The 12,973-nt window shown below is 40.4% G+C and overlaps 1 protein-coding gene across 3 annotated transcripts in view; it reads left to right on the forward strand.

Moving 5' to 3' along the window:
- LOC140728944 (protein WWC2-like) overlaps positions 1-12,973 on the forward strand; it is a 241,370-nt gene that overhangs the window by 190,145 nt on the left and 38,252 nt on the right. For all 3 annotated transcript variants that reach the window (XM_073048070.1, XM_073048071.1, XM_073048072.1), the window contains one exon: positions 1,147-1,838. In XM_073048070.1, the coding sequence (XP_072904171.1) occupies positions 1,147-1,838 (692 nt within the window). The remainder of the gene's footprint in view (positions 1-1,146; positions 1,839-12,973) is intronic.

Here is a 12,973-nt window from a genome sequence, read left to right on the forward strand (position 1 = left end):
AGAAAAGGCAGGTGGAATTTGACTCAGACATACAAAGTGGGAAGTTAAGCCAGAGCAGGAAGAACCCAGTAAATGGTAGGTCTTTGGGGAGTGTTGTAGAATAGGGAGACCTTTGGATACAAGTACATAATTCCCTGAAAGTGGCAACATAGGTGGACAAGGTGGTGTAGAAGGCTTTTGGCAAGCCTACTTTCACCAGATGGGCGGGAGCACAAGAATTGGGACATCTTATTATAGCTGTAAAGGACGTTGGTGAGATTGCACCTTGAATATTGTGTATAGTTCTTTTCGCTGTACAAAGGAAGAATGTAACTAAGCTAGAGACAGTGTAGAAAAGATTCACGGGGGATGTTACCAGGACTGGAGGGCTTGAGTTATAAGGAGAAACTGTATTATAGAAATAATTACTTTCCCAATTATTATGTATAGTCTTGTGGTGATTGCAAAGTCGTTTTTTATCTAGTATACTGGCCTATAATTCGCTTTTTTTACCTGCTCGAAGTAATTTTAAATTAACCAATTTACAAACATATGTGAAAATATTGTTAGACTGATCAGAAAATTTGAATTGTGCAATTTTGAACTAAGAGATACAGGTATATGCCCAGAATTTCATACCTGAATGGTAGTTCTAGTTATAGCAAGTAGCTGGGTTAGTAATTTGTACTCGGCACCCAAAATTCAGTTAGGTTAACCTATCAACCAGGGATGAAAATCAATCTATGAAGTGATCTGTGGCTGAATCCTTTAAATTTGAAGTCAGGGGTTTGAAATTGTGTTTCCATGAGCCTGGGCAGTTTTCACAGATAAATGCAAATCTGCACTGCATTAATTATAGGCTGCTGTACCCAGGGGAGAAGTTTATTTTGATCAGCATTTCCAGCCCATTCTATCTTTCCTGAAAATATACTGTAAAATATTAAATCTGGGAGTAAGCATTTTTATTCAATTTTGTGCTCATACGAAATTCAACATGACAATTAACTCCTTCCTCTCCAGTTGACAGGAAATTGACGAGAATTAGGAAGCAACCCTGAGTTAGAAGTATTCATAAGTAACTCATTATTAAGGCTGGGTTGCCATGGTTACCATTTTGTCAAGACACTGTGATGAACGCCTCTCTCACTTAGTGCTTTTCTTTTTCAGCCTTTCAGCAAGCACACTGTCTGTGTCGTCTGGGAGCAGCCTGGGATCACTCACGTCAAGCCGGGGCTCCCTAAACACATCTAGCAGGGGTTCTCTCAACTCCCTTAGTTCCACCGAGCTCTACTACAACCAGTCAGACCAAACAGCCGACCTAGAGTACGAGTACCAGTACAAGCAGCTGGACTTCATTGTGCAAGATAAAGCTGTATACAGTCCCTCAGGGCCCATAACCACCATCCACGAAAATGAGGTGGTAAAATCCCACAAGGATCCGCGCAGTGAAGAATCTGCAGACCCCTCTGCTTCAGGACATGGCGTGAAATCTCTAATTGAGTCTTCGAAGTCAATCACCTCCTTGTCCTCCCGATCTTCGCTCTCTTCCTTGTCTCCTCCGAGCTCGCCCCTGGTCTCGGATACAGTATTTTTGTCCTCGGCCCAGGAGTCAGCTTTGCATCCTGTGGCAGCAGACTTTGAAGGCTGCGAGTTGCACCAAGGTTTTGTCAGTCTCAGCTTGTATGGCAGCAGTGAGAGCCAAATGTTGCTGGAATCTGGTCAGGCCAGCAGGACTCGAGCGCCTTACCTGACCGTGGACCCTGGGATTCGAAGCAGAGGTGGACATTTCTTGAATGAGGCTAAAGGCCTCAGTGATGAACTAGCAGTTCCTCTCTCTACCATGAACGAAGGCATTGCAGGTGAGAAAGTCCCCTCTTTTGTGCTGTGTTTAGTTATTAACATGGATGCTCTCTCGGTGAGAAGCTACACAATGTGTAACTAAGTTCTAAACACTCAGAAGGTCACCGGTTTCAGAATGAAAGTGTTAACGTATGAGGGGCGTTTGATGTCTCTGCATCCATACTCGCTGGATTTTAGAAGAATGAAAGTGGATCTCATCAAAACCCATCAAATATTGAAAGACTTAGAAAGAGTGAATGTGCAGAGGATACTTCCAGCACAGCCTCAAGGGTAGAAGAACGACCCTTTAGAACAGAGACGAAGAGAAACTTTAGCCAGACGGTGGTGAATCTTTGGAGTTCATTGTCACAGACAGCAGTGGAGGCTGAGTCATTGGGTTTACTTAAATGGAGGTTAATAGGTTTCTGAGCAGTAAAGGCATTAATAGTTACAGTGAGAAGTCAGGAGAATGGATTTGAGAAGGATAATAAATCAGCCATTGGCTTAATTACAGTCTTATGGTCTTATGATTCAATCCCCAATTACTTCTGAATTGGTTGGCCACAAAGCTTCTGGGATTATTTGCTGATCAATATGAAGGGTGGTAGAAAATACATTGGGTGCTTCTTCCAATCTCTAATAGCTCCGGTTGCAACTGAATGCTCACAAGTATTAGGCTAGAATGGGTCTCTTTCAGTAACAAATAAGAGGAGCTCAGTGGCTCAGGCAGCATCAATGGAGAGAAATGGACAGTCAAGACCCTTCATTTAGATGTTGACTTTCCATTGTTTTCCACAGGAGCTGCTAGGTTCCCCCAGCATCTTGTTTGTTGCTCCAGATCCTAGCATCTGCCGCCTCTTAGGCTTCTTAGATCTCTTTCAGCTGGATCGGGGAAAAAATAAAAGAAAGGTTGAAGAGGGCACTATTGTGGAATAATGCTGTTTGGGGAATATTTTCCAGGCCTGCTGCTTCTGTGGAATTTAAATGCAGTTCAATTTAGTTGATGCATGGGCAATGTATCTGGTATCTTGTTAGTAATATCCTGATTTAAGACCATACTTTATTTTATTAATACAGTTACGCTGTTGGGCATTTTATTTTCTGAAGATCTCCTCAAAATGCAAATCTATATAAAAATGGTTCCTTTAATTACATTATATGTTTACAGCTTGAATAAAATATTTCATTTTTGCTGTTTAAAATAAAAATTCAGTTGATTAATAAGTTAGGGTTGTTGAATTAGCCAAAAGGATTTGTCTTGTTAATATTTTGGCCGATAAGATGCCTCGGAGAAAAACACAGGCAACGGGTAGGCATACTAGAAAGAGCAATGGGGGGGGGGGGGGGGAGTAATGGGAAGGGTGTCGAAGAAGTTTCAAAAAAGAAGAATAAAAAGTAACAGACAAAAAACATGGCAGAAGAACATGGTGAAAAGCTCACAGAACCAAATTTGGAAGGACAGATGCAGATGTCAGAAAATCCTCATGGTCTCACAGAGAGTGTGCAGATAAGTTTCATTGAGCCAGCTAGCACACAACATTGGAGAAAAGGCAAAAGGAAGCAGCTTAATGCCTTTCCCTGGACGTTGGATAGGTATTTATAACTTTTAATCTTTTTTGGACTACTACTTCAGTACAGAACTATTTTGGTACTTTGAGTAAATGAACCGAAGCAAACTGGATTGATTTGTTCTTTAACGATTGTATGCATGCTATACAATGCTATACATATATGTGATGAGCCCTTTTCATCATTTTGTTTGTTATGGCTTAAAACATTTTGTTAATGCCATTTCAATCTGTTTATACTGGTGAGAGCTGAATTATTGCTTCCTGGTGAACATTAAATTTTCATGGTTGTCTGTCAGTATTCACACAGGTAATTGTCTTATTTTCCCTTAGAAGAAATATTCAAACTTTTATGTTTTTTTGTGTTTACCGGAATCATATCTATCCTGGACCTGTCTATTTACTGGAAGTAGCCTTCTCATCGTTATTCCCATGCATTGCAGAGTTATGTTGCTGTTGGTTAGTATTCACAGTAATAGCTGACTCCTTGCAAGCCTATGGTGAAAGGGTTACATGTTTTTTTATAATTATTTCTGGAATTAGTTATTAAAATGTCAGTGGTTCCAAACATAATAAGTTAAAAGAACTAAAAGTAAATTGCTCTACTCTGGGTGCATTTCCATTGTCTCGGGCAGGTGCAGAAGATGAGAGAGTTTGGTTAGGCCACATTTAGAATATTATGTGCAGTTCTGGTTGTGACACTGAAAGAAGAGTATAACTGTGCTGGAGAGAGTGCAGAGAAAATTCACTAGGGTAGGTAGGCTGCCATACACTTTGACCCAGTATTGTAAGCTGATTTTTATATCATTTCTTGTGTGGGTTAATTTTGATTTAATTTGAAGCACATGGTGGAAAACCATCCATCTCCATCCTCTATTTGCCCTTGAAACAGCAATATCTGTGAGTCTTTAAGTTTTTGTTAATATTGGTAAACATTACTGTGCAAAAGTCTTAGGCTCCCTAGCTATATGTACTCAAGACTTTTGCACAATACTATATATAAGATTATGAGAGGCATGATAGTAAGAATTTTTTATCTATTGTATGACTATTAAAAACAAGAGGACATAGTTTAAAGATGAAAGCTAGGAGATCTTAAGGGTAAAGTTACTTTTTCCATAGAGAGGACATGGTGGAATCAGACACAATTTCAGTGCTTCAGGGGCTGTTAGAAAGGCAGTGAAATAGGTAATGCATAGAGGAATAAATTCCTAATGTGGGCAAGTGGGATTAGTTTAGATGGGCAGAATGGCTGACATTGATATGATGGGCTGAAGGACTTATTTCTGTCCCTGTGAGTGACACAGTGCACAGGGAGAGATGATGCTGCCTCTCAATTCTATGAGATTGGGTTCAACCGTGAACCTGGGTGGTATGCATTTGGATTGAGCACGCTCTCCCTGTGTTCCAGCTTTCTTCCATGTACCAAAGGTGTGCCTTTGTATTAGTTGGCTGCTGTAAATAACTCCTCATGGATATAAGTGGCAACAAGCAAAATCGAGTTGATGGGTGAGTTGGGATCGATCTGCTTGGGGCCAGAATGCACTCTACGGGCTAACTGGCCGCCTTCTGTGCCTTAATAAATAAGGCTATGAACTTGTGACTGGTGTTTTTCACTGGTACATTTATAACATCAACGGGTATATAGGACAGAGAACATCGAGCTGCACAGCACAGCATGAGCCCTTCAGCCCACAATGTTGTGCCAGCCCTTCCTTCCCACATAGGCCTCCATTCATGTGCAATCCCTATAATCCGCTCTGGAGACCTTGTTTATCAATCATTATGTGACCTTTCAGTTGACTCTATTACAGGGGATGTGGCATTCAAATGGTGGATGCATCTCCAATTAAATTGTAGCTGTCTCAGCCAATGCTGGCCCTCCTGTTTTTACCACATACAAGCCCAGTGTGGTTTGTTGTTGGTTATATTTCACTGCTACAAATGTCATTCCCACAGGATTGATCTTTTCTCCACTACAAGTTCTGCAAGCTTCAGTTTAGTATCTATGAAATGCTGTTCAAACTCACTTTGTGGATTGACTGAAACAGCCGAGTCAGTGTCCAATTCCATTTTAATTAATTTGCCATTTACTTCTGGTGTAAGTCATATTGCATGTCTGTTGTTAATTTTCACAATGTAGATCTCAAGTCTAGCCAGTCCTGTGTCACTGTCATCACTATCAGATATTTCATCAACTGCATGCAGATTAGTGCCCTTTCTGAAACTGCAACTTGACATTTTAGCTTTTAATCTTCCTTGTGCAGACCATTTATTTTTGTCAACCCAACATGTTTGTTGTATGTGAGGCCCTGCCACAACAGTAACACAATTTGTTCAGCCAGGCCGTTTTCTGTTAAAACGTTGCAGTTTTTTTCACGCTCACTTTCATTTCTAACTGCACCATAATTGCGTCTCTGTCTGCTGTTTCCATTGATACAGTTACTTCAACTGCTCTTTTAAATGTAAGTTGTGCTTCAGTTAGGAGCCATATTTGAATACTTTCTTGTAAGATTCCACAAACTAAACAATCTCTCAGTGCATCATTAAACTCATTACCAAACTGACAATGCTCAGACAAGTTCTTCAATTTAGCCACGTATGCTGAAATATATTCCCCTTCCTTTTGATTCCAGAAGTGTTCTGCAACCAACAATAGTTTTGGTTCTAAATGTTCCTGCATTATCTTCATGATATCAACAAAGCTCACTTTGGCTGGTTTGGTTGGAACAGTTAAACTTTGAAGAAAACTGTATACTTTAAATCCAATGCACTCAGTAAAATTGGTTGTTGTTTCTCATCGGCTATTCCATTTCCTTCAAAATACTGCTTAATCCATTCTGTATACAATATCGGGTTATCTATTGTGCAATGGAACACGTCCATCTTTCTGATGTAGCCAGCCACTCTGCTCCTTTTTTATGACTATCACCCAGTACCCACTGTTTGTGAACCTGTGAATTCTTCAGTTTACTGCCTGTTTTTTAAAACTCAACTATCTCTACACATGCTGCTCTGTGTTTTTAATTGACTGTTTCTCGCTGCAGTTCAACAGGTAGATAATTGGGTCTTGGGTTCATGTTAAAAGTACCTCATCGCAACTGTTATATTTTGTAACTCCAAAACATAAAAACTATTTGTAACAAAACCATGGGAGCCCAAGAGCTAATTCATGTATGTTTGTTTTTACTGTAAGTGAAGTGGGTACATATCATATGGAGGTATGATGATTTATGCAATTCAAGTACTCACCTCACTATAGGAAGGATGTGAATACTATAGAAAGGGTGCAGAGGAGATTTACAAGGATGTTGCCTGGATTAGGGAGCATGCCTTATGAGAATATGTTGAGTGTACTTGGCCTTTTCTCCTTGGAGTGACAGAGGATGAGAGGTGACCTGATAGAGGTGTATAAGATGATGAGGGGCATTGATCGTGTGGATAGTGAGAGGCTTTTTCCCAGGGCTGAAATGGCTAACACAAGAGGGCATAGTTTTAAGGTGCTGGGGAGTAGGTACAGAGGAGATGTCAGGGGTAAGTTTTTTTTACGCTGAGAGTGGCAAGTGCGTGGAATGGACTGCTGGCGATGGTGGTGGAGGTGGATATGAGAGGGTCTTTTAAGAGACTCTTAGATAGGTACACGGAGCTTAGTAAAATAGACCACTATGCCATAGGGTAATACTAGGCAATTTCTAGAGTAGGTTATGTAGTCAGCATAACATTGTGGGCCGAAGGGCCTGTAACGTGCTGTAGATTTCTATATTCTATGTTCCTACATAGAACTGTTAATGACTTATTTAAATGAACAAACAACATACATACAATATTACTCAAATACTTCTGAAATGTTAAATACACAACACTCCTCACCACCTCCTGCCGCTCATTAAAGAATGGCTGCTTGAAAAAGAGTGTGCAATCTATCCATCAAAAATGCAAACTCCATCTATTTTGGTCTTGCAAAAACTTTTGACTGATAAAAAGGTTTTGTAGAGAAACCTCAATTTGGTACCTCTGGAAATTTATAATTTCCCATTTACTGCCTAAAGCAGGGTTCCCAATATTTTTTTTATGCCATGGACCAGTAGACCCCAGGTTAGGAGCCCCTGGTCTAAAGGATATTTGACAGCTACATTGTTGGAAAAGGTTTAGAGGGATATGGGTGAAGTACAGGTAAATAGGATTAGCCTCAGCATTCGGGGGAGTAGACTTTGGATGGAGATGAGGAGAACGGCTTTTCCCAGAGAGTGGCGAATCTGTGGAATTCTCTGCCCAGGGATGCACTGGAGGCTACCTCAGTAAATTTATTTAAGACAAGGTTGGATAGATTTTTGCATAGTAGGAGAATTAAGGGTTATGGGGAAAAGGCAGGTAGGTGGAGATGAGTCCATGGTCAGATCAACAATGATCCCAGATTCCTGGGATGGCAGGACTTTCATATGAAGAAAGACTGGATCGACTAGGCTTATACTCACTGGAATTTAGAAGATTGAGGGGGGATCTTATTGAAACATATAAAATTCTAAAGGGATTGGACAGGCTAGATGCAGGAAGATTGTTTCCGATGTTGGGGAAGTCCAGAATGAGGGGTCACAGTTTAAGGATAAAGGGGAAGCCTTTTAGGACCGAGATGAGGAAAAACTTCTTCACACAGAGAGTGGTGAATCTGTGGAATTCTCTGCCACAGGAAACAGTTGAGGCCGGTTCATTGGCTATATTTAAGAGGAAGTTGGATATGGCCCTTGTGGCTAAAAGGATCAGGGCGTATGGAGAGAAAGCAGGTACAGGGTTCTGAGTTGGATGATCAGCCATGATCATACTGAATGGCGGTGCAGGCTCGAAGGGCTGAATGGCCTACTCCTGCATCTATTTTCTATGTCCATGTTTCTATCTTACTGAATGGCGGAGCAGGCTCAATGGGCCGAATGGCCTACTCCTGCTCCTATGATGTTCTTATGGATGAGATAGGTACATTTGTTGGATGAATTGGGCTAAATGCCCTGTTTCCATGCCGTATAACTCCCTGACCCAATGATTACTTACAGCAATGTGTAATTTTATAATGCCAATATGTATATGTCACCATACTATCCTGCAATTTAATTTCTTGCAGGTATTCTCAGTAGAACAATGAAATACAATAGAATCAATGAAAACTACAGAGAAATAAAGACTGGCAAACAGCCAATGTGCAAAAGAAGACAAACTTTTGTACGTGTGAAATACGCAGACACTAGAGAGGTAGCACCTACATCATCTCTGTAAAATACTCCAAATCCACAGCAGCATTACCAAACCAACATTTGTTTCCTTTCCCAGCCTGCATCAAATGCCAAATTATTCATACAACGTGTTAGAAGAACTCAGCTGGTCAGGCAGCATCTCTGGAGGGAAATAAATAGTGGAATTTAGGGCCGAGATCCTTCATCAGGACTGTATGCTGCCACCTTCCTTTCCTGTCCTGATGCAGGGTCTCAGCCCGAAACATCGACTGTTTATTCTTCTCCATAGATGTTCCCCAACTTGCTGAGTTTCTCCAGCACTTTGTGTTCTCAAGATCTGCAGCGTCTCTTGTGCCTGATTATTCACTAGGCTTCTGTGGGGGGTGCATCACAACCCTGGAAATAGGCACTTCACTCTGAGCTTCCAAAACAACCACTCCAAGGTCCAACACCATTAGTGTTTACAAGGAGCACAGAGGAAGCCTTTTAAAGATGTTTAAATGGAATTCCTTTTCCCCTGAAAAGGAATTTCCATCTAACCATCACTCAAGGTCGAAAAGGAGTAGTGAGGATTTTTTGGGAGCATTCAGTTTCTTCTCGACCCATCAGCAGAGATTCAATGACTCCCACATTGGCCTTATTAGCCATGTCATAGCTAGAGAAAGAGTGAGTCTCCTCAACCCTCAAGGAGTACCTAAGAGGGACAAAGGAGGATATATCAGTGAAATGCCGGTAGAGAAAAACAACAGAAATGTGTAACTTTGAGAACCTGACATCTACATATTTCTAATCTTATTTTATCATTTTCCACATACGTGGCTACACTGAGTCACACAAGTGCACGTGCAATTTCAGCTGCACAAGGTGCAAAGAGTGAGATGAGCCAGAAAATGTAATTTTATAGATGAATCGTTCCGTGTTATTCTGATAATGCTTGTCATCTGAAATTAATGAAAGTATTCATGCCAAAGTCACTTTGAACTTTTAAAAAATAACAATTGTTATGAGCATCTGCATAAGGGAAACAAATATATCTACCACAATATTCGACAAGGACTGTCTGTAAATCGCTGCATGCAAAGTCATTGCAAACCTCAGTTTTGGGGACAGCAGTAATCTGAGAGTGTGTGAAAGTCCTTAAACCACGCTGAGGAAATCAGCGGACAGATTGTAGGGAGAGGCAAGCTATGTTAATGAGGGGCTGTTGGTCATCTGTGGTGGAATGGTGGCTCAAATTATGTGATAGTAGGACAGCCAGCATCTTTTTCCCCAGGGTGGCTGTGGCCAATGCAAGAAAACACCTGTTTAAGACAAGAGGAGAAATGTTTAGGGCAAATGTATTTTACACAAAGAGCGTTGGGTGCCAGGGAAGGTGAACGAGGCTGATACAATAGGGTCTTTTTGGAGACTCAAAGATAGGCACACTCAAAGTTTTGGAACAGCTTCTTCTCCTCCACCATCAGATTTCTAAATGGTCCATGAAAACTACCTCACTATTTAGCTCTCTTTTTGCACTCTTATTGTAATTTATAGTGATTTTTATGTATTGCACAAATTTAATGCCGTATGTCAGTGATAATAAACTTGATTCTGATTCTGGATGTAAGAAAAATTGAGGCTTATGGGCTCTGTAGGAAGGTAGGGTTAGATTTATCATGTATGTATACAGTAGGGTGCACCACATTGAAATACCCCATCACTGAAATGTTCACTGAATTTTATCAAGTTCGTACGTTTAGTCATAAAAAGGCAAACTTTTCAGTGATTAATGCGGTAAAATATGTTTTAGGAGTAAGTCACGCTTAGTTTTATTAAAACCTATACATTTGCTTTATGAATCATTTAAAAAAAGGGTGATTTTGCTTCCTGCCATTTCATGCATGCAATTTATTCAATAGTGAAAATAAGATTTTGGTGCCATCTTTTGGCCGTTGACAACAGTGGACTGAAACATAGCTAATCATCCCATATTTGTCTGGATGAGCAGGTCCTTGGTTCTCTTGCTAAGCTGCCCTTTGCCATGTGGTTCTATAGGGGCTGTTTCTTAGTTTGGTCGTTGTGTGTTGTTGTGTTGAATGTTGTGGGCATGCTATCTTGCCACCAGAATGTGTGGTGACACTTGCAGGCTGCCTCAGCACATCCTTGGCTGTGTGTCTGTTAACACAAACGAAGCATTTTACTACATGTTTTGACGTGCATGTGATAACTAAATCTGAATCTGAATCGATGATTAAATCAGCCCCTGTGCTCCACCCTATCACTCTCTGACAACATGGAGAGTGGCTTGGGTAGTGAAACTCTGTGGGCAAAAACAAAATGCTGGAGGAACTCAGTGGATCAAGCAGCACCTTATGGTCAACACTTCAGGTCAAGATGCTACATCAGGACACTGCGTAAACACCCTGCCAAAGAATGGATGAACTCTTTAACATGCATCTATATCTAACGATCTCATTAAGTGTCAGGCTCTACCTGTTCTTGTAGATTACTGCCTGTGACAGTTTGACATAAATGACTGGATAGACTGTGAGGCTGTCCTCTGTGATGTTGCCAGTGTGCCTGAGCACATTCCAATGAGAGCCAAGCACTTCAGGAAAAAAACTAAGTGGAAATTCTGTCACTGGATCTTTTAATTATTTTTTAAAGATATGAAATCCAGAAATGAAACAACTAGACAATGAGGGTCTAAATGGCTGAAAGAAAAATCAGAAAATGAATTGAAAGGAAGAAAATCATTTGCATTTATATTGCTTTTCACATGCTCTACACCATTCTGTACCTCAGCAATGATTATTTTGTGGGCAAACTCTGCAGTGATTTTAAGCACAGCAAGGAAATACCGCCATAACATAAGTTCATTAATGGTCTCCTAAAGAGGCAGGAAGGGATCACAAGGGAGCTATTGCTCTAGAGCGCCTGGCTCAATTATGAGCTCAACCTTTTACATTTGGCTGTTGTTTGTCATTCTTTGTATGGAGATTTTCATTGATTCTATTGTATTCCTTTGTTCTATTGTGAATGCTCACAAGAAAATGAATCTCAGGGTAGTATATGAAGACATAGACATACTTTGAAAATGAGACTCAAGCCTCACAGATGCCTGACGCATCAATGTTTTAGGAACTGCTTCTTCCTCTCCACATCAGATTTCTGAGCAAATAATGAACACTGTTTCTTTTCTCTTTTTGAACTACTTGTTTTTTTATTTTTAAATATATATTTTTATTGTAACTTATGGTGTTTTTTCTGAATTTCACTTACTGCTGCCACAAAATACAAATATCATGGCATATGTCAGTTATGATAAACCTGATTCTGATTCTCAAAGGAAAGCAACAGCTATCATGAAAGACTCCCACTATCCAGGTCATGCTCTCTTCTCACTGCTAAATGGAGGTACAGGGGCTTCAGTTCCCACACCACCAGGTTCAGGAACAGTTACGTATTACCCCTCAACCATAGGGCACTTGAAGCAGAGGAGATAACTTCAGTTACTCAACACTGAACCAATTCCACATCCTATAGACTCACTTTTGCATATGCTCTACAATGCATATCCTCAATACTATTTATTTATATTATAATTATTATTTTGTTTTTGTTTTGCATTTGCTCAGTTTGTTATCTTTTGTACATTGGTTGTTTATTGTGTGCACTTTTTCATTAATTCTATTATGTTTCTTTTGTATTTACTGTGGCAAAGCCTCAAAAAGGCACATCTATCATTAAGGACCACACCCCCACCACCCAGGATATGTCCTATTCTCATTACTACCATCTTGAAGACACATACTCCACATTTCAGGAACAGGTTCATCCCTTCCACCATCAGATTATTCAAGGACAATGAACCAACCCATGAACACTAACTCACTATTTGTTTTTCTTTCTTGTTACAATACTTACTGTATTTAATTTAGTGTAGACACACACACACACACACCTAGGGTGCTTAAAACTTTTGGACAGTACTGTAGTAATTTTATGTATTGCATTGTACTACTGCCAAACAAAAAAAATTATCATGAAATACACGAGTAATGATAAACCTGATTCTGATACGGGTTTTGATTGTGGACTGAAAGTGGGAAGGGGGCAGGGAGAGGGGAATCATGGTGGGGAAAATTTGTTGTAATTTGCATTTTTTTAATGAATTGCCCTGTACTGCTGCCACAAATGTCAGTGATATTAAACCTGATTCTGATTATTTGCCACCAAAGCAGATGGGTGCTAAGATCTTGGGGAAGTTAGTGGGAATGCGATTGTAGGGAACATTGCTGGGGGGGGGGGGAGGGGGGAAGGGCAGCATAGATGCAATGGGCTGAATGGCTGCCTCATTTCTCAAAAGGAATTAGGGAAATCTGG

Source organism: Hemitrygon akajei, chromosome 6, assembly GCF_048418815.1.
Source record: "Hemitrygon akajei chromosome 6, sHemAka1.3, whole genome shotgun sequence".
Lineage (NCBI taxonomy): Eukaryota > Metazoa > Chordata > Chondrichthyes > Myliobatiformes > Dasyatidae > Hemitrygon > Hemitrygon akajei.